This window comes from Falco rusticolus, chromosome 4, assembly GCF_015220075.1.
Source record: "Falco rusticolus isolate bFalRus1 chromosome 4, bFalRus1.pri, whole genome shotgun sequence".
NCBI lineage: Eukaryota > Metazoa > Chordata > Aves > Falconiformes > Falconidae > Falco > Falco rusticolus.
The window spans coordinates 39,165,113-39,186,059 of record NC_051190.1 but is presented as its reverse complement, the minus strand read 5'-3'; the positions used below and the strand labels follow the sequence as shown (position 1 = coordinate 39,186,059).

The 20,947-nt window shown below is 45.0% G+C and overlaps 1 protein-coding gene across 8 annotated transcripts; it reads left to right on the top strand.

Annotated features, from left to right (window-relative positions):
* Positions 1–924: 924 nt before the first annotated feature.
* Positions 925–19,348, top strand: MPG (N-methylpurine DNA glycosylase). Of its 8 annotated transcripts, none has more exons than XM_037386129.1 (7): positions 977–1,045; positions 2,151–2,219; positions 2,771–2,848; positions 3,615–3,728; positions 8,152–8,377; positions 11,782–11,986; positions 18,818–19,348. In XM_037386129.1, exons 5-7 carry the CDS (start codon positions 8,156–8,158, stop codon positions 19,210–19,212), a joined length of 822 nt encoding a protein of 273 aa, XP_037242026.1. In that variant the 5' UTR covers positions 977–1,045; positions 2,151–2,219; positions 2,771–2,848; positions 3,615–3,728; positions 8,152–8,155; the 3' UTR covers positions 19,213–19,348. The 8 variants fall into 8 exon arrangements, with proteins under 8 accessions (XP_037242030.1, XP_037242028.1, XP_037242026.1 ...); XM_037386126.1 differs by having other exon boundaries at positions 2,699–2,848; XM_037386125.1 differs by having other exon boundaries at positions 2,693–2,848.
* Positions 19,349–20,947: the final 1,599 nt, after the last annotated feature.

Below are 20,947 nucleotides of genomic sequence, written 5' to 3'. Positions count from 1 at the left end.
AGAATGAGTATCATGTAACAGACACTGAATTTGCTCCATTCATGGCTGGTTTGGGGTTTTTTTTTACATCTTCTTAAACAGGAAGAGTAAAAATTAGAAATTCTGGATTTGAGTCAGGATTTACAGGAATGTCAAAGCTTTTTATATGGCTTACTCACATTCAAGCTTACCACTGGACTGTTGATCTTGTTTCTGCCTCCATAAGAACACTCGTACACTTGGCTGCACCCCCAAAGCTGTTGATGTCACTGATAAATGTTAGTCATTTATCCTTCATCTTTGCAAATTCACGAATGGGGGGCACACTAAGTGCTCCTTCTCTGCATCACGGGCTCCCAGCTGCTGCTGTCCTAGCTAGTGCTAGCCTGGAATCGGTATTTTAGTATGCAAAAGGGAATAAATCCATTCCAATCCATCACATTTTCCCTCATACCTTTTGTCCAACTGCTTGTTTATGAATCAACAGCCCTCACTGCATGTCTACAGAAAGTTGTGAGGTAAACTGTTTTTGGACCATACCATCTGGTTAAAAGCTGAATCAGAGTATTTTTTTCTTCAGGCCAGGTATTTGTTACTCAGGGAACAGAGGGGATAATTAACGCAGCTCTCTACAGAGCCAGCTTGTGACCATTTGTATTCATCGGAATGTGTATTTTTTTCAGAATATGGTTAATATGAAACAGCAAGGAGCACGGAGTGGATGCTGACAACGAAGGAGAGTTCAAAGGCAGCCTCCGGAGGATCTGCGATCCAGCAAGCAGGAGGTACGAGCAGAGAGAAAAGGCTGTAAACCCATCTGCCTGCGGCCCGCCGCCATCTACAGAGCGAGGCCTCAGGGAAAGGCACGACCTCCACCCCCGCTCCAGCCGCCCCGCACCTCTCCCGGCACCTCAGGCCCGCCTCCCCTCCCGCCGCGCCGGGCCCGCCCCACAGGCGAGCTCCCGGCTTCCGCCGGGCCTCCGGGCAGCGTCTGCCCGCGCCCCCCCGCGGCGGCTGCGGCCTGGGCGGGAAAGCGGCCGGCGGCGGCGCGGGGAGGCCCCGGCAGGTGCGTGTGTGGCGGGGCCGGGGCGGGCGCTGGGCCGGGGAGGCGTGAGGGAGCTCCAGCTGCAAATGGCGGCCTTCGGGGCGCAGACCCGGTGGCGGCGGCCTCCGGCACTGCTTGCCGCGCACCGCAAGGCCGGCCGGGCCTAGCGGCGCGTAGCGAGCGGTGCCGGAGACCGCCGCCTCTCGGAGGCCTGACTGGCTTGAAAAGACACGAGCGTGTTAATTACTGTGTAAAAATAATTTACTCGTAGGCTCTGCTTAGCGCCAGGTTAACCAGTTAAGAGCAGTATTTCTGCTACATGCTTCCTAGTGGGAAAAGCACTGAGGGGGCCTGCATTTCCCTCACGGCTGTCAGCCCTAGTTGTTGCCTGCATGTGGAGATGACCTGTTCTAACACTGCAGTAACTGTTTTATATATGTTGCGAGTCAAAGATATTGTAAAGACTATGGAATGAACTAAGGAAAAGGTAACATCCCCATTTTCTGACTACGAGGTGATGGAAAAGGGCATGCAGTCAGCTGATTAAATAAGGTGTACAAATGCACTTCAAATAAGGTTGCACTGTGGTTTCCTAGCTCTCGTGCCACTTCTGCAGAAAGCTTCTTTTGCTATTTTCGTACATAACTAACTAAACAGCTTACAAAATTGATAATACATACTGGAGAGGTCTTGGGAGAAGGGTGGTTTCACAGTGAAGCGCTCAAAGAGCAGCTGTTGTCCAGATGTGTCACAAAAGTAGTATGGTTGGGACCCTGTAAGGAGGAAAAATAGCCAGACTATAGAAATGTGCTAAAAACCTGTTTTGGAAAAAAAAACCTGAGGCTTTTCTAAATAAGATTGCCATGGTAGAAACAAGGCTGCAGTGGCATGACTGGAGCGCCTTTGTACTCTAACAGTTCAAATCAGTGTCTGACTCAGATTTCCACAGCCTCTACAAGGCAACAGTGGTTTGCTGGTTTCCTGGAAGTATCTTTTTGTAGAAGAGACTTTAGCTTTTGTTCCCCCGTTACATCATAAGTGTTTTGTCTCACTTGCCATTAGCAAGCTATTGTCACATACAGCATATTATCCAAAGCAGTGTGGGGAAATCATCCTTTCTTCTCAGATTCTTCTTTGTTTATATAGGGCCTGAAGGCTTTGTTCTAGTGTTTCGAAGTTGGCCACCACTTTCATGGTGGGTATCTCATCAGCTATTTGTCTTCACCTGGGTTTACACTCGTTATCTTTGCAGACTGTCATCTGTTGAGGCTTTGATCCCTTGTTCTGTTTTCTTACTATAACTGTTTAACAGTGTCTGGTAGTGGAATGCAAAGTACACATGAATAGTTTCTCTGTAACAAGGATATACTGTGCAGATTAATTCTGAATCACTAAATGTAGGACAAGCCTCTCCTCTGGTTGAGAATAGAAGAAAGGGACCTTGCTAAGGAGTAAGGCTCATAGCATGTGCATTGAATCAGTCCCAATTTCATCACCTGCAGCAGCACCTTAGCTGTTCCTGAGCCTGTCTCGTGACTGATTACAGTGTGGCTGTGATTCCCTACACATGGTTTTGGAGCACGCACGTTGTTTGTGCAGAGCATGAATGCTAAGGCCTGCCTTTGTGTAGCTTGGCCTGCAATAATCTGTTCTCTTGCTCTCTTTAAGTCAAAGACTTATGATAGGACTTCGTGTAGTCCACCTTTGTGAAACTGGATGTGGAGCAGTTTCTTTTTCTGAATCTAGAGCTGACTTCTCAGGAGGAGGTGTGAGAACCCTCTGCTTCCATGCTCATGTGGGGAGCAGCTCCAGGATCATTTGCAGGTAAGTCTTTGCATCTTTGCTATTTGTGTATTTCTTCCTAGTCTTTTGAGTTACTGGTACTGCAGGAGGAACTCAGAAGGGGGAAGTTTGAGACCAGTTTTCCTTTTTGTCAGTGCATTAACAAAGGCTTTGGTGAAACATCTTTCGTCATTGAGTCCAATCCCCATGCCAGAACTAAATTATTTCTCATGCAGTGTTAAGATTTGGGGAAGGAACGTGTTTCCTAGTCATTTTATAAGATGGGTACCTAAGACTTTAGTTGTAACTAGTTCTGTATCTCCTTATAGCTCTTTTGATATACTTCACAAATCAGGAGTGTTCTCGCTCTCTCATATAGGTGGAAAAGAGTAAGACTTAGAGCTCTTGGATGATTAGGCAAATATACCCAACATACATTTGCTACAAATAATGTAGACATAAAGAAAAAAACCTGAACTGGAGATGATTTTGAATCCTTGTGTCCATTTCCTGATCAGTGTTTGTGGCTGCTGTAAATGCTGGCTTGGTTAACTTGCATCTCAGGAGGCTGAGCTAGCTAACATCCATTGTTAGTAGTCTATTTAACTTGTTTGTTTTCATTTTAATATGCAAGTTTGGCACTCAGTTAAAAATAGCAGCTAGAATGTTGGGGAGAGAAAAAACAGAACAAAACAAAGTGGTTTAAGAGAGTCAACTGAAACAGAGCACAGTTTTGCTGTGAAGGCTTTTTGAGTTTTTAATGACTTTTCATCACTCTTGCTCATTTTATCTTCCTTGTTCTTTACAGAAGGATGAGGAAACTTCTTTCCAGAAAGCTCAAGATGTTCAGTAGGCAGTAGGAGCGGGGACTGGAATTGCAAGAATGATGTCTTGCAGGAAATGACATCCCCAGCACTCTAAGGTGAACAAACCCATTCATTTTGATATACTTTTGAGGTATCAGTGGGATTGCATGTAGCATCAAAGTCTGTCTGTGGAGAAATTGACTTAATATTTATAGTTATGCTATATTGGCTCCTGCTTGCACTTTTCTTTCAAGCAGTTTGGGGTTTTTTTTGCCTGCTTCTCACTGTTGTCCAGAAAGATATATTTAATTAACTTACTTCTGGTTACTAATAGATTAGGTTAGACAGGAAATCCTTCTTGCTGAGAACTCATTGAAGGATCTGGCTTAAAATTAAGCATCTGTGTAAGAGGTTATGGAACAAATAGACCACAGGCCAGAATAAGTTGCCAAATCAGATGAAGCCCCCAGGGACAGTGCTGCTAATGATGGTCTCACCAGCAAATGTGTCACTACTTTTTAAAGAGGGTTCTAGGGGAAACCTGTAGACCTCAGACCTGAAACTTTGACCACCGCCAACTGAATGAGTAGAAAATACAGCAAGGTAGAATTACTGGACACCTGCATAAATATTATATAGTAGGGAAAAGCCAACATGACTTTTGTAATGGAAAGTCATGCCTTCAAAAACTGTTGGAATTCTCTGAAGGTGAATCTAGATAAGCGTGTTGAGAGGTCTGGCTTACAGTCTTGTACTCAGATTTCAGGAAGGTTTCAAACAGGAGCCCTCACCTGAGTAGTCCTTGACATAATAATGGAGTTCCCTGTCATAAATAAACAGTTGGTGCAAAGATAAGAAAGAGGATGTGAGTAAATAAGTAGCTCTCATGGTGGCTGGAGGTCACCATTGGGGTGCCCCAGGGTTGTTTTGTAAATGACATGGAAAAACAATGTTTTCAGCTGGCTTTACCTTATTTGAGGTGGTAAAGAAGAGGGCTGAGGGTGGTGAATTGCAAATGTAAACTGATTCATGTGGGTGGGGAGCAGTCCTAATTTCACACACAAAATGAGTGACTCCTTGGAGCTGTAATGACTAATTCTGTGGAGCTTTCTTGATCAGTAAAATCTGTTTGGATAGTTTCACACAGGCTCAGGGAAGACTGCATAAGCTCACCGTGACTAAGTACACAGAAACGGTGCCTGATTCAGGAGGTTCTGGTCTAAAGACATGAAGGATGTGTGGAAATGCACTGCGTGCTTATTCTGTCCTTCCTTAGGCTCCTGCTTTTGACCTGTGCCGGAGAGCAGGATACAGGGAGTAGTGTCCTTTAGTCTGACCCAGCGCTGACCATTCATATGTTCCCACATAAAATCCATATAACTGGGAATTGGAATGAGGTATTGTCTCTCCAGAAGTGGCTACTTCATTATGCTATCAGAAAGATATATGTGTGTGAGGAAGACCTTGCAGCTGCAGGTACCTGGACCTGTGAGCCACAAGTACAGGCAATTTACTAGTGGGACTTTTTTTTTTCTTTTACCTCACTTTAGTGAAAGCTCATTAAATGCCTAAGGAAATACCTACAAATGCAGTCTTATTGGTAGGATTAAAGCAGCCTGTGTTGTGCCACGTGGCTGTATTTTATACAGATTTTCAATGTCTTTCTAATTCTGGCTTGCAGGGTCCCTAAACACTTGCCTGAGACTAGCCCAGCAGCCCTGAACACTTTAGGCACTTGTGAAAAGGCTTTGTCAACTCTTGACCTTTCTTTTCTGACTTCCAGGCTTATTTTTGTGCATGTGTATACACATGTTTAACAACTTGTAGCTAGTTTGGTCAAAACAGGATTAGTAAAAAGCGATTAAACCCACAGCTGATTCTTATTTGAGGCACCGAAGTAGAACTTGTTTACTATACAAGCAAGAAAATCTAGCTAGGAATGCAGAGTTGCAGAGTTTGTAACTTACACATGAAGAGATCGTGTCTCTTGCTTCCCAGACACACAGGGCTTGGGTACTTGGTATGTGCTATCTTCTGCAGTGTGCTTTTTCATAGGCAAGAAGGGATTTGTGTATACCAACAACATCCTTTATAGAAAGTGTTGATAGGCTTTGGGGCATGGAATTTTATGTTTCATATCTTGGTATGATCAAGCAGGGAGACGATGGGTAGACTGGGATTTTTCTGCATTTCTGAGATGGTATTGCAGTCCCGTTGTTCTGTGTCTTTGCTTTTTAAAGCAATCACATTTCTGTATGTGACCCATTTCTCATGACTGTAAGGCAGTTTCCTACTGCTCTTTCTAATGACAGTTGAAGATGCTGAGATCTGTCTAGCATTAGCCCATAGCAATGAAATTACAAGTGCCCAGAGGCTGCCAGTATAACATTTACATGAGCGCACTTTCAGCTTTTAAGAATTGCTTAATTGGAAATGCAGTAGGTGCCAGGCAACTTAGATCTTGTTTCTGATGTCGCATTCCATAAGAGCACAAATTACCAAATGAGTTAATGCTCTACTCAAATTGGCCATGTTTTCAGCATGTCTTTATGTGTGACTGGTGAACTGGAAGTTCCAGTTAATACTGTCAGAGAAATCGGGAGGTACTGTCTTCAGTGTGAAGCATTCCCTTGACTGAGTCTTTTAGAGGGCCAGTCTGGTATGGAGAAGTGTTCCTCCTCCGTCCCTTCCTTCCTGCAACCCTTTTTCTTATTCTCACCCTTTCTCCTAGACAGGACTCTCATTTGCAAAGGCTGCCAGGCAGTTTTGTCTGAGGCAGGCTGGCAACTTTCATCAAAATTTTTAAGAATTTCTACTAGGAAAAAAGCCACAGTTCAGAGCAGAATACCTGGCATGGAGCTGGCTATTCTATGGCAAGTCTCTGACATCACTGAATTATTGCAATAGGTAATTAGATGTTTAGAAAAAAAGAAAGAACATCCCGCCTCTCTGCCAGTCGTGCCAATGTGAGTTTTTTTGCTGCCTATTTTTATATGTTTGTGTCTGGATTCTTCTGAAGTGAAATGTAACACTGTTGGAGAATTGGCACTTGTGATTCAGAGTGTAGCAATGCTGAATTTGTTTCAGTGTAGTTCAAAGAAACTATTGCTGGTGGATCTTCTTTTGTAAGAAGTGTCAGAGCAAGATAAGGATTGTTTGTGGTGGTGGAAGTTTTTGCAGTCATTTTTAAAAGCTGATGATCCGGTAAAAAATGAGTGGCAAAAGCTGATTAATTATGTGTATACTTCCCCTGCAGGTTCAGCTATATACAGGATTCTTTCTGTGTTTCTAATTGTGTATGGTATTGAACCTTTGGGTTTTTCTCTTATATCTACATGTTGTTGGATTTCAGAACTGATGAGGTGTCTTCTAAAACCTGGTGTCTTTGCATTCTCCTAAGAGCCCTTTTTTTGCAGCTGGCACTTTGCAAATGTAGTGCCAACGGGTGAATTTTAAAAGTCTGGTTCAGGTTTTCAGGTATTCGGTATAGGTAAAGTACATTTGGCCAATGTTTTCACAGCCTTTTATATAAAAAAAGCATCTCCAGCAGTGCTCTAGCTGGGAGATGGTCTTTTGCTAGACCAATAGAAAACTGCAAATTGTTCTTGAGTTCAAGCTAATGATGCACTGCTAGTGGTATGATCTCCGCCTCCAAGATCTCTTAGCCTATTTCAGAGTGCTTTATACAGTGAATAAGTTTGTTCCTGTTTGACAGGTATAAGGGCTGCGGCACAGAAACATTAACTTTTTGAAGCTCACATGGTAAATTGGTGACAAACATAGAAGAACAATCACAGGTTACATAGTTATCTAAAATACATAACTGTTGACTGGAACAGGCTATTCTTCATCTTTCTGGTAGGTTGAATTTAAAGCTTATTTTATGGAGATTCCAGCATAAACATTTCTAGAGCACGATAAACAAGTTTGTCACTGTGACTCTAAATAGGGCATCTCCCAACTCCAGTGTTCTGTGTCCTGTGGAGTTTTAGATTCTCATCCAGTTACATTACTGTTTAAGTTGATCGATATATGACTTCTGTGGCCTTTTTGAGCCAGCACAGTTTTTGAGATGGTTGTTTCCTTTTTTTTTATTTATTTTTTTTTCCCCTGGCTGCTCAACAGATTACGTTAGTTGTAGGTAAAAGGTGTATAGGACTAGTTCATCTTTGTTTTCAGTTTTTGAATTTCCAAACCTAAGAGCAAAGTTACTTTTACCGCTTAGTGGAGCAGAGTTGATTTTTATCTGCAGTCCTTAAAAGATGAATGCTCAAACTGTAGTTTTCTGTTTGCTTATCAGTAAAGCCCAATATTTTCCCAGCCTGATGTAGACACAACTATATGAGTCACCTGCTTCTGTAGTTTGCCTAGGTTGTCCAATTAGTGATAGCTTTCAGACTCCTTGTTGTGGAGAGATGTGTGAAAAAAACCAAAAAACAAAAAAACCCAAAAAACCCAAAACCACCCAAAGAGTTTGTGGGAATTAATTACTTTCAAATAAGCTTTATATTACTAATTATGTTTATATCCATTTTCTAGAACGATGCCAAGAAAAAGAAAGCTGTTGGCTCAATTAAGTGCTCTCCAAAGCAACTCCAGCTTCCCTCCGTTTGATGCCTTGGAGAACCTGAATGCTACTCCTGATGGGGATTCTTCTCCAAAAAGCAGCAAATACTTTGCAATAGAGAAAAAAAATACTTCCCGACTAGAAGCAGATTTCTTCAACCAGCCCTGTATTAGTCTGGCCAAGTCTTTTCTGGGACAGGTAAGATGTAAACTGACATTACTGTACTGGAGCATGTGCTAGCTAATAATCTAGTGTAAAAGGATGACATTCTTTTTTGCCATTTGACTCCAGGGCTTTGCTATTTTAGGAATACAGCTCTCATTCCTTCTCTTGTTAAGTGCAGTGGAATTTAAAGACTAGTAGCCAAATCTATTTTGGATGAAGTCAGAGGAGTAATTTTTCATATTTAGTTTACTGTCACATTTCAGAATTAGTATTTTGTGGAGTTTTTCTCCCTTTTTTCTGGTCTACTGAAATATACTTTGATGTTTGTGGCATGAAGGTTCTTTCAAGGCCCATTATTTTCTCTTCAGGTATGCCTGTATTTGGTTTTGACTCTTGCTTATCCCAGTGGGAAGTAATGCTCTGCAGTCAGCAGCATCTCCTCTGCCTCCATTTACTATCTTGTGATGCTAACAGTGTGGCAGGCCCTTGGCCTTTCTTGACCGGTATCATAGTGTACTCGAGTATCTAATTCTTCTGCAAGTTTAGCAGACTGCTTGGTACTTTCTTGTATGCTGTCCCATATGCTTTGAAAGCTGTGTGTCATACTGCCTGCTTTTATTTTTTTCTGTTCTGAATAACTTGATATTGTCAGTACACATGGTGAGCTCTCTAATGATCACTTTTCTGAGGTTATTAACACAAATACACAAGGCAGAACAGGCCCTAGTGTGTGTGGAGACATCTAGGATTCCACAGTCCCACAGTTAAGCTGTCTTCACTCCAAAACCTGCTTCTCCTATCTTTTGTTTCTGAGTTTTCAAGCCATTGCTTGTTCACAAAAAGACCTTCTCCCTTACTGAAACTTTGAGGAATCTTTGGACCTTGCTGAAAGCCTTTGGAAATCAGAGTAGGGGAGTTAAAATGTCTCTTCTGCTTAGAGAGTCCTTCAAAAAAGTCTTCTGTTTCCATGGGAGGGAGTTCTTCCAGTGTTTTCCGTATTAGAAGTTCCAGTCAGGGATCTCCTAAATGCAATTGCAAAATGTGTTTTTAGTTTCACTCCTACGGTCTTATCTTCTCTTGAGTCTTTTTTTATACCTTTATTGTCTGTAGGGTGAACAGACTCTCTGGGTTCTCATTGGTTTAGATAACTTCAGGAATTTGTTCCACAAACTGTTGGTTTTGGCCTGTCTTGCTGTGTCTAGCTTTTTTCTAAAAAAAAAAAAAAAAAAAAATTCTAGGGATATTGTCTTGCTTGTCATTGCTGTGCTTTTTAACCCTGCTGGGTTTTTTTGGGGGTCTGTCTTAACCTGTCTCTGATTAAGTCATGTGTGTTTGCTATCTTTATAGACATCCTGCTAGAGGCTTGCCTTTCCAGCTTTAACCTTTGGCTGCCTCTGTAAGTTCTTCCTAACAAGCTTCCTCACTTTATGTAGTTTTCCCTTTTTGCTGGTAAGCAGAACTCTGAGAGGTTATTTTTGGACCTTAATACTTGTGGAAGGACACTGAATTTCATGGTCATGATACAAAGTTGTTTTTCAGAAAACTATGGATTTTGCTCTCAGTTTGAGACTTTAGTCTTGTGAGATCCCTGATTACTCACTCTGCAAAGCATTTGATGGTGTCTAAAAAAACATAGCCTGTGTCCTGTCCTACTGTGGTATTTACTTGGCCTACATGAGGATACCTGAAGTCTCTCAGTAATGATGGATTTTTTTTCCGTCTTAATGAGCATTATTTTGATATTTTGATGTCTTAATGACATCCTTATGCATTCAGTTACCCTGGGCAGATGATATTTTAGTCCTAATGGTCTATACTTTTCCTGTTCAGGCCTAGAATTACAAGCCAGGCAATTTCTATCTTAATTTTACGTTTTCCTTAAAATATAATCCCCAATCTCCCATGACCGGTCTATTCTCTAATTTTTTTTTTAATTATAACCGTAATGGTAATTTAAGGTTTCATTCATTATCTTCATTCTACTGAATTTTGGAGGTGCCTGGTATATTAATATTGTTTACCTCAAACGTGATACTGGAGTTCTTGGAAACAAAAAAAATACCCCAAAACATGCACGCAGTAAATGGCCTCTCAAAATGAACTGTCATAACACCAAGATACACCCTTAATGAGAAATAAAACCCTCAATAAACAGTTTACTGTGACGTGTTGTGAATGATCACCATTTTTTAACTGTTTCAACCGTATTTGTTGTGTCTGAAGAGCCAGGGAAATGCCTGCATGCTTTTAAAAATCATAACCTAACCATGAACGTTTCATCGTATTGAAAGAGAAATGTGGCCACGTGGGTGTGCTTTTGGGGTGTTTACAGGCAGTTGCTAGACACAAGTGCTTTTCTAAGGGCACTGCAGTTTTCATAACAATAATAAACTGATAGTTTTCAACAATTTGAGAAGAGCTGTAGGGAAATACGGCTATACCAGAGTTGCAACATTTGAAACAGACTTCTGGAGCACCCATACTGAATCAGGTCAATAACTGCATTAGCAATCCAGCACAAACATATCTTAGGAATTAAGCTTTGTTTCTTGAAGGTCATTTTTTAATAGCTGGTTTTCAAACATGAAAGGGCTGAATACAGAATAATTGAACTGATTGCTGTTGCCTAAATGAGACTATACTGCAGTATTTTTTAAACATAGGTAAAATAAAAAGTTTAGAAATCAGATCAAACAACAAAAAGCTTTATATGAAGTTTAGTGATTGTTTTATTTTTTAAAGAGAATCTTTTCACTGTCATGGTTTTTTTTCCCCTGCATCTGCTTTGTTTTATTTAAGGAGGTACCAGCAGCAAGAAACACACTGTAATAACAAAGATCTGTTGTCTGCCTGAAGCCAATTCCCAGCTCTCCTGCACTGTCCCTCTCTGTGGTGCAGAAAGTACAGAAATAGCATTGATAACTCACTCTGGTCATGATTATCTTTATGGTTAGGGACTAGGACTTGTTTGAAGCATCTCTATGGAGAGAGCAACTCTCTAATTGTAGCAGTCCTTGTGCCACTGTCATATTTCTTCTGACCTAAAGAATGTACATTCATGGTGCTTCAAGGTTAATATTGGTGGTGCTTTTTTGCCTTAAACCTGGTGGATTGGGGTGAAAGATACAGAAAATAAAGCCAACTCTGTGGACTCTATATAGGATCATAAACTCGTTCTTTATGATACTGCCACATCTAGACATGCCAGCTGTTTTGTGGGGTGAATGACAGGTAGGAACTTCTTGTACTGGTCTGTGGCCTGGATGGTAGGAGCTGAAAAAGTTCACGTTGGCTTACAGAGTGGGCTGCTAGATGGAGAGGAGAGTATGTAGTGCTATCAAGTCCTTTTTTTCTGACGACTTCGTTTCCACAGCTCTTGCACTCTGGTTATTTTGTACAGAGGGTTGCTAACTGATGCACTCTGACCTCTCTTTCAGATTTTAGTTCGGAAACTTCCTGATGGCAGAGAACTCTGGGGGAGGATTGTTGAAACAGAAGCTTATCTGGGTGGGGAAGATGAAGCTTCCCACTCGAAAGGTGGGAAGCAAACTCAACGAAATGCGGCAATGTTCATGAAACCAGGAACTCTGTACGTGTATCAGATCTACGGGATTTATTTCTGCGTGAATGTTTCCAGCCAAGGTAAGTTAAGGTTGAAAGAGGTTTAATGCCTATAGCATAGGGATGATATTTCAAGCTACGCTTGCCATATTGCAGTCGTTTATGGGCTCCCTCTGTGCTCTGAAATCAGTGACGTGCTGTCACAACCTTTCCTTGGGACCCGGGTTTTGCCATTGCGAACAGTGTGTAACTGTGGGCAGGCAGCGTATTGGCTTCCAGCGTTACAAGCAGGGCCTGTCTCCAGCTGCACAGAGACCACCCCAGTGGGGCTGCGCTCCCAGCCATGAGCTGTGTGAGCCCTTCAGGCGCAGGAGGAAACACTGATAGGATGGAGCTTTCAGGTTTGCTGACCTGGGCTGCTGCCTTACTCATGGGATTCAGGGAACTTTGTTCCTTGAAAGTGGTGATGCAGAAGTAAATTTGCCATCTAATCACAGCTTAAATCTTGGTGTCTGTTGTCATGACAAGAAACTCTTGTGTCTCCTACCTTTATCTTCAGAAGCTGTAAATATTGGGGAAAACAAAAAAAGCCTGAGATGTCCTAAGCTTAAGCGAGGAGTCAGTGTAGGAGTGTTTTAGCTGCTTTGCTGTATCTTAAAACTAAGAAAACCCACCCCCCAAAAGAAAATACCCAGACTTACAGAAGCTTCAAACTTCTTTTATTATTCTTGAGATAAGATAATCAACCCTAATCAAATTATCCTGGAATTCCCTGAGACTCTTCTTCCACAGCTCCTCTTAATGTGCAAGTGTTACTTCTATAAATTTGGGGTTTTTTTCCCTTCCTGTAAAAATGACAATATTTGCCTTGCAATAAAGCTATTGGTTAATTAGACACCTTGAAATGGCAGCAGGTATTTCTTAGATAAATACTCGTTTTGTTAGAAAAAAATGTCAAAAATAATTTATTTTCTTTTTAGCCATTTCAAAGGTACAGCTTAAAAATCCCTGCTGCTTGTATATTCCTAAGTGGAAAGCAAATGTAACAGTAACCATTAATGCTCAGGTTTTGGCCTTTGGACAGGAGCCAAGCAGAAGAACTGCCAGGTTATGCTGCGGGGGAAGAGTCTTGTCTTTCTAAATGGAGGTCTGGAGTCTGGCGGATGAACACATGTGAATTTCATTATATTGTCTCTGCCAAATCTCTTCAGATAATGAAAGCAGAATGGTTCATTATTCAGGATGGGATTCTTAGTGTTTGAAATATTAGGAATAATAATTTCTATTAAAAAAGAAAGATGCTTAGCCTTTGAATTCGAAGACTATTTCTTTGAAATTTATACTTTGGGAAATTTTCCCTTATATATTTGTTTAGTTTTGTAACAAATTAGTTAAAAGAGCTCACCATTGTGATGGCTTTAGTTGCGTTTCTTGTTACAAACTCTGTCTCCGTTAGCCTGTCACCTGTGCAGCCATGCTGACACCAAGCCCAGCTGTCACTGCTAGCTTTGTCAGGACTGCACTTCAGTAAATAGCATGGTTGTGCGTGCTTTGTGTCACAGGTGCATCTACATAAGTAGGATTTACTCCTTCAGTATATTTGCGCATGTGCAGATGTTTTGAAAGGAAGAATGTGAGGAGGAATTGTACCCAAGATGTTTTTCTCATCTTAAACATAGATGGAGAAGAAACCTGTCCTGTTGTTTAGTCTGAGGGAAGGACTGGGGAAGTCTTTTGAGGTGGCAGTTACACACCTGGGTAGAAGGGAAGAGCATTTCCTCCTCTGGATATGGGACAGATCTTGAAAACTTTGTTTTGAATCTTGCTCTGCCTATATAGAAAACACAAGGAAATACTGGCAAAGAAAAAAAGCCTGTTGTGGCATTGCTCAGTCCTTCTTAGTAGCACAGGCCACGCTCTACTTATAGCATGAACTTCTGATGTTACAGATTTCATCGTCTTTGTGCAGGGAATTTGATGCTAAATATCCAAGTACTTCAGGGTGTCCCTCAGAACGCTGTGAAAACCTGAGTGACTGACCATGAGACCATAAAACATATGAACATAATATTCCTGAAGGTGTTGCTTGGGAAGGGTGGACACAGGTTACTGAGAGAACACTAAATGCTTTTCCTTTTCAAAGGGCACGTCTCCAGTGACGTCCACCACTCTCTTGGATTTTGGCAGTGGAATGATTGCATCTATTCCCATGTGTTATCTTCTGCCTCCTGGGATCTCTCATGTTCTCCCCTCAGCTGTCTTCCAAGCTGAAGGTTTCTAGTCTACTTAGTTATTCCTTCCTTAGGCTTTTGCTCCAAAGCCAGTCCGTAACTTTGATAGTCCTGGTCATCTGTCCCTGAATCTCTTCCAGTTTAATCTTTCTATAGGTGGAGGGAAGGAGCAGAACAAATCTAGACGTGCACACAAATTTCAGGACAGCAGAGCAACTTACTTTATATATGAGTAGTTGGGGTTTACATCTGGGAATACCGTATGGCACTGCTGCAGCACGTGGGAGCAGTGGAGAAGGGGAAAGGTCTTTGGGAGTTCCCTGATGTCTTCAAACACACACAGATTTGTCTTTAGCCATTTCAATTTTGGCCTGGATGCATGTTAGCAAAGGTCATACTAATGACATGAGAATTAGGGGGAAAAGTGAGGTTGATTTGGGGAGAAATCAGTTCTAGAGATTTTCCAAATGACTCTTGAAAGATGTGTCTGTTTGGCCATCAGGTGGTTTGTATCAAAATACCGATGCAGTCATACACTGATTTTTAACAAAGCATTTATTTCTGGAGACTGTTGGCACAAGCACGTAGATTTAACTGAGATGTAGTGGGGGTTTAGGTGGTTTATTGCAGTTAGCACAAACTAATTCTTAGCTGGCTTAGATTACCTGGTTTTGTTATGTAGGCAAGTCCTTGTGCTGCTTAAATTACAGGATCCTTGTGGGAGGAAGGCAAGCAGTGCAGAGAACCACTATATCCTCTGAAGTACTGGTGGTGACTGCTGTCCTGCTGCTTCTCAGACTCTTGAACTGAGTGACCGTGGAGCTGATTGGAACTGCTAGCTTAATGAAGGCAGCTGTCTTTTTACTGGAGAGAGATCAGAGTGCAGCACTGTCCCTGCGTTGTCTGTGCCTGCCACCTTGGCACAGATGCTGCACAGGGCTGTCCTGGACACATGCACTGTTGGGACCAGGCAAGCATGAATTGGACTGTTGCAGCAGGCTTTGTTTTTAAAAAGTAGTTTAACACTGACTTGAATTATGCTGAGGCTTTCTTGGTCCTTGAGTTGGGGATGTGAGGCCTATATGAGATGTACAAAGCTTTATATGCCACTCATACTTGCTTCTCTCTGCTTAGCTTGTCAAGAATGGGATATGTGGCTCGTGAGACTGGCTCTTCAGAGATCTTGTTTCGATATGAAACCTCATAGCATTGTCTGTTCTAACACCAGGTGGAATAAACCTTCTCTTCTGTTTTCTATATTTGGCTTATACTAGACTTCAGGCTCAGCAGTATCTCCCGGGGGTAGGAAAAGGTGTGTCACCAGCAGAGCTGTGCTGGTGGAGGTGCTTGGTAGAGCAGCTAGGAAAGCACAGACTTTACCTGGAGAGCTGCCACCACGGTGGTGTCCTCAGCAGTACATCCCCCGCTCGGCCTGACGCTGCCGACAGGAGCCCTTCGGCTGCAGCCTGCTGTTTTGCCACTTTGCTGGGGCAAGAAGTTGTGGCTGTTAGCGTGTTCAGTCGAGTTCACTTAACTGTAATTTGTGTTTATAAAACCATAATGAGTTGAAGGGTGGGCTGAAATGGTTTTTCTCACTGACGAAGGGGAAATGTTTGTGCATATCACTGAAATAAAGCTGCACTGTGTGGGATTTTACTGTGAGAGGTCTTCCCTTCAGTGGGTCAAATGCTGCTACTGCCTGAAGCCACGGCGGGCATCACTACCTTGGTTTTTTTTGAGAAATCATAGATGACAGAGGAAGAATTTATAGAAAAAATATAACCAATGTCTTTCAGCATGCATGAATCCTACAGTGTATCCTGAGCAGCACAATAATCTTAGTACAAAGCTTTCCCTATGGTTAAGACGGACGTTGGGCTTCCCTCACTTCAGGAGGAGGGTAAATGCCAGTCAGGCCTTTCGTTGACTTTACTGTGCTTTGTTTTTCTGGAATTTGCCAAGGTGTGTGTTTTGCTGCCAAACCTCAAAGAATAGCTTGTGAAATCAAGATCCCAGTGATGCTCTACAAAGGCCCAGAGTCACACTGTGTGGACTTCCCCCTAACTTTTGGATCCTAGACTAGGACTTTGAAGGAAGTGTTTCATGAGCAGTGAGTCAGACGGGTGGAGAGAGGAGAAAATTTTCTTCTCTCCAGTGGCCAGGAGCTGTTTCCAAGAATGGGAGCTGGAGCCCTTCCAGGGAAGGAGCACAAGCAGCGCAGTGGGGGTGTGGGACTTCCCTATTGTTTTATGATTTCTAGCTGCTCAGGGAGAGAATTGGCCTCTGCCTTGTTGTTAGATCCCAGCTTTTAGCTCTGAAGGCTACTCGTTATATGGAGTGACTCCTGGGCATGGGAGGTAGGTACTTGGCATCTCTGGACTGGCATCGCTGCTGACGGCGTGTCAGTGGCTGTGTCAGTGGCTGTGTCCGTGTCAGGCAGATGCTCAAGTCAGATAACCCCTGAGAGCAAACTGCTGCAGGCTGCAGAGAGGGAGGAAGGCAGGCTGAAGCGTTCTGGCCTGCAGGAGTTGAGTTGGAAGGATTCAGCTCCTTTTTGGTAGTTAAAATAAAACTTCTGATGTGTGAGTAAGCTCAGGAGGACCCGAACATCAGCCCAGGGGTGTGGGGACAAATGGGGGCAGAGAAGGCAGCAGCTCATCGCGGCATCCGGGCGCTCTAATCCTGCCTGCTGTCGCCACCTCTTCCCAAAGCTCTTGTGGTGTTACTGTCACATTCAGGGGCTGCTGACTGTGAGCAGAGCACGGTGGCTGTGTCACACACCGCTACGAAGAGCGCGAAAACTTCCTGGAGGAAACGCAGAAAGAGCAGCCAGAGACAGAAGTGCTAGGTACCCCCTGGCACGGCTCTGCTGATGCTGTGGGAGCACCTGCAGTTTCTCCGAGTGCTTGTCTCTCTTCACGTGAACTCCCAAGGGCTCCGTACAATTCAAGTGTAACCACAGGTTCCACTTGGATTTGTGATGGAGGAAAGCAAGTGGTGTAGGTTGCGATTGCTCACAATCCCACAGTTGTTCTGGCGAGTGAGGCAGCATCCCGATGCAAAGGCTGTTTCTTTGTGCATGGATAAAAAGCAGAATTAGGACATGGAACATGTTCTTAAAATCTAAAATGACCTTTGCGCTCTAAATTACTGTAGTACAGGGAAGCAGCTTTTGGCTGCCAGATTAGCATCAATCCTCTTCCTTAGAGAAGGGAGTGCCTGGGAACAGATTGCAGACAGCTGTTGGAAATAAGACTGTTGACTTCACCGAGCTGCACCGAGGGCAGCGGGGGGCTCTGAGCAGGTTCGGGGCAACAGGCACACCTCGCAAAGCCAGAAATCGGGTCCTCAGCTGACAGGCTGAGGTTGGGAGCCCAGAAGGGTAATTTAGCGTGGGATTTGTACAAAATATGAGAGGGATTCTATTTTTGGAAATTGCGGGTCCTTAGGGATCTGTCAGTGCCTACAAAAAAAGCTTTCGCCAGGCGTGAGCATGGCTCCAGATGTTTGAGGCTGGAGAGGGAGAGGGGATTCTTGCGGAGCAGCATCAGCGAGCACGCAGACACTGGGGGGAGGAATGCCGTGGGCGGCCCGGCACAAGGGGTGCTGTGTGGGGCAGCACACAGCCCGCTTTACCAGGCTCTGACCTCGCCCACTCCGGGTCATGAGAAGACCTTCCTTTTGCTGTCCAGGGGAAAATGCCGAGGAAGTGTGTATGTCCCGCTGGGGCTGGAGGCCCTTGTCACAGGGGCATGTCTGTGCTCAGAGCTGTGTCTTTGCTTCGCCGTCACCAAAATCAGGGAGGGCAGCTGGCTACAGCAGCTGTGTGGGGCTGGAGTTCCCCAAGGCTCCTGACAGGGTGGCAAGTCACATTTGAGAAGACAACCTGTCACCTTTTCCGCTTTCTGTCATAGAAGGGTCTTATCCACTGAAGCAATGCTCCCAGGGCCGCACAGACCCATCCTGCCCTGGGTCCCCATCCCACGAGAGCTTCCCTGGCCCAGGGGTTGGCACTGCTCTCCGTGGTGGCCACGCGGCTCCCCAAAGCTACGGCCACCCCACCTGCTGTCACACCTCCAGGCACGTGTTTGATTTGGCAGTGCCTGCAGCCAGGGCTCCCGCAGCAGCGACAGCAGCTGCTCCCAGTGCCTGCAGCTCCTTCCCTGATTTGTCTTTGTCCAGCCTAGCTCTGCAAGCTGCCTCTTTCTGCTGGCAGCATCTCTCATTCCTCTTCTCCTTTGTTAGCTGGAGTTCTTGTAATCAGTTTATTATAAATCCACTGGGTTTGGGAGCAGCTTTGGATAGCTGTGCCAAAACCTGAACCATATGTGTATTTATTCCTGAACATTGTGCTGACATAAGAAAAACCTCTTGCCCTCTGGCAAGCCTTGGAGCAGCAGCTAGACTTAGTAACATTAAGAAGTGGCACTGGGAAAGAGCAAGTCAGCACGGATCAGCAGAGGGCACAGCTATGGGAACACTGGGCACTGAGAAGAGGGGAGGGAGCGCGCTGACCACAGGTAAGCAGCACTGGAAGGACAGACCCTGCGGTTGGGCACTGCAGCCCATTCCCCGCTCCATCGGGCTCAGGGCTGAAGCACTCCTGCTGGCGGGGGGGCTGCAAGCTGAGACGTTCTTGACAAACAGCCCTGTACTAACACACACTTCTTGTTCTGCGCAGGGGAAGGGGCTGCGGTATTACTTCGCTCTTTGGAACCTCTTCAGGGTTTAGATGCGATGAGAGAGCTACGCAGTGCCTCAAGGAAAGGCCTCCCAAAGCTGCTGAAGGACTGGCAGCTGTGCAACGGGCCCTCCAAGCTCTGCCAGGCGTTTGGGATTGATAAGGCGTTTGACCAAAGGGACCTGACTCAAGATGCAGCCATCTGGATGGTACCTGGACGTGACCTACCAGGGGAGCAGGACGTGGTAGCCACCACAAGGATCGGTATTGGCAACAGGGGAGAGTGGGCACAGAAACCGCTCAGGTTTTATTTACGAGGGAATAGATTTGTGAGTGTTGTAGACAAGAAAATGGAGAAAGAGATGGTGGCAATGGGAAACCTCCCTTGCAGCTGACAAGCCTTGCCAGTGTGCCACTGACCAGCACTCGAGGTGTGCGCTGTACGATAGCCTCAGGCTAGGTCCTGGCAGCAGCTGGGGCAGCCGTGGGGGCTTGGAGGTTTTTAACAATAAATGTACTTTATCACAATGAGCAAGGCCCAGTGGAATGTTTGCGGGGCAGCCCAGCGTGGGTCTCCCAGTCAGAACTGAGGTTGGTTTTGGATGTTGAGGGCCACTTTCTCCCTTGCCAGCAGATCCAGGCTTAACTAAGGTGGGTGGGTGGTGAAGGCTCACTGCTCTGACCTGCTGCGCTGCTCCCACCTGTGCTGCCCCCAGCAGAGCCCAGCACCTGGTTGCTGCAGGGGAATAGTCAGAAGCCTGGCAGTGGGGCTGATGGAGGGGCAAGAGCTGGGAGGAGGTGAAGGAGGGATCTGACCGTTGTCTGCAAGTACCTCGTAGCGAGAGGGTGTAGAGAAGGCAGAGCCAGGCTTTTGTCAGACAGGATGAGAGGCAATGGGCACAAGCTGGAAAACAGGAAATTCTCATTAGCTGTATGGAAAAAATTTTCACCATGAGAGTGGTCAAACATTGGAACGGGGGCCCAGTGGGGCTGTGGGACATTCAAACCTCCACTGGACAAGCTCCTGAGTGACCTGAGCTGACATATTTTGTTTGAGCAGAGGTTTGGACAAAAGCCCTCCAGAGACCCCTTCCAACCTATGGCTGGAAGTCTGTAACACCCAGTGCAGAGAATGTTTGTTTGTTTTCCCAGCTGCTTTTGAAACCAGTTCAGAACTTACCAGTGTGTGAACCCCAACACAGAGACAGCAGCAATGCTGCAGCCTGCCATGAGGTACGGGGGCAAAAAACCCTGCAGAACTGTGGTCACGCTGGCTGGCTGAAGGGTGACAGGGACATCCTGCACCCTCCGCCTTAGGACTCACAGGCAAGAGAAGCTCAATTTTTTTCAAAACCCTGTCCCCATCACATGTAAAAATTTTTTTGGCCCCTTGTTATGGTGATCCGAGTAGCTCTTGAGCCGCAGTTGCTGGGACCTGGTTGGAACTGGGGCCCTACACCGATGTTGATCTGATTTTTTAGGTCAGATACTGCTTTTGCTCTTCTCTCACATCCCCGCTTGCAGCTGCAGGGGCCCTGAGTAAGCAGCTGTCATCGTGTATCTGGTGCGCCGTGGGCACTGGGCTCCCCCGGCGCATTGCTGGTGGTAGGTTACATAAAGCTCACGGTTTCACCCAGTTTGCGTGTGCATGTGAAGCTGCTCCATGAGAGCCTGCAGCTCTGGGAAAAGCTTCAGGGTGTGTGTGTGTGTGTGGTATAAGGGAAGGTCTCCAGGAGGAGCCTTACAATCCCTGAACAACACCCACCCCGGGAAGCCGCCACCATGGAGGGAAAGACCTGCCCCGGGTATGCAGCACAGAGCAGCTGAGGGGAACGGTGGCCTCAGAGCTGGTGTAAGCTTCTGCTGTCCCCAGAACCAGGGCTGGCGTGGCTGACGAGCTGTCCTCGGCCCCAGCAGGAACCGCGGCCATGTACAGACCTGGATCTTGTTTTTCCGCTGGACAGTGTTAACCAGGCCTGGTTCCCAGTCTGGTTGCTGGCAGCCGCAGCCATGCTTGCAGGGAGGGGAAGGGAGGAACAAAACAAGCCCTGGGGGACAAGGGCGAGTGCCCTTAGCACCTGCTGCTGGCTCTGTGGAACTAATGTGCCCATGCACCTGCAGCTTGACCAG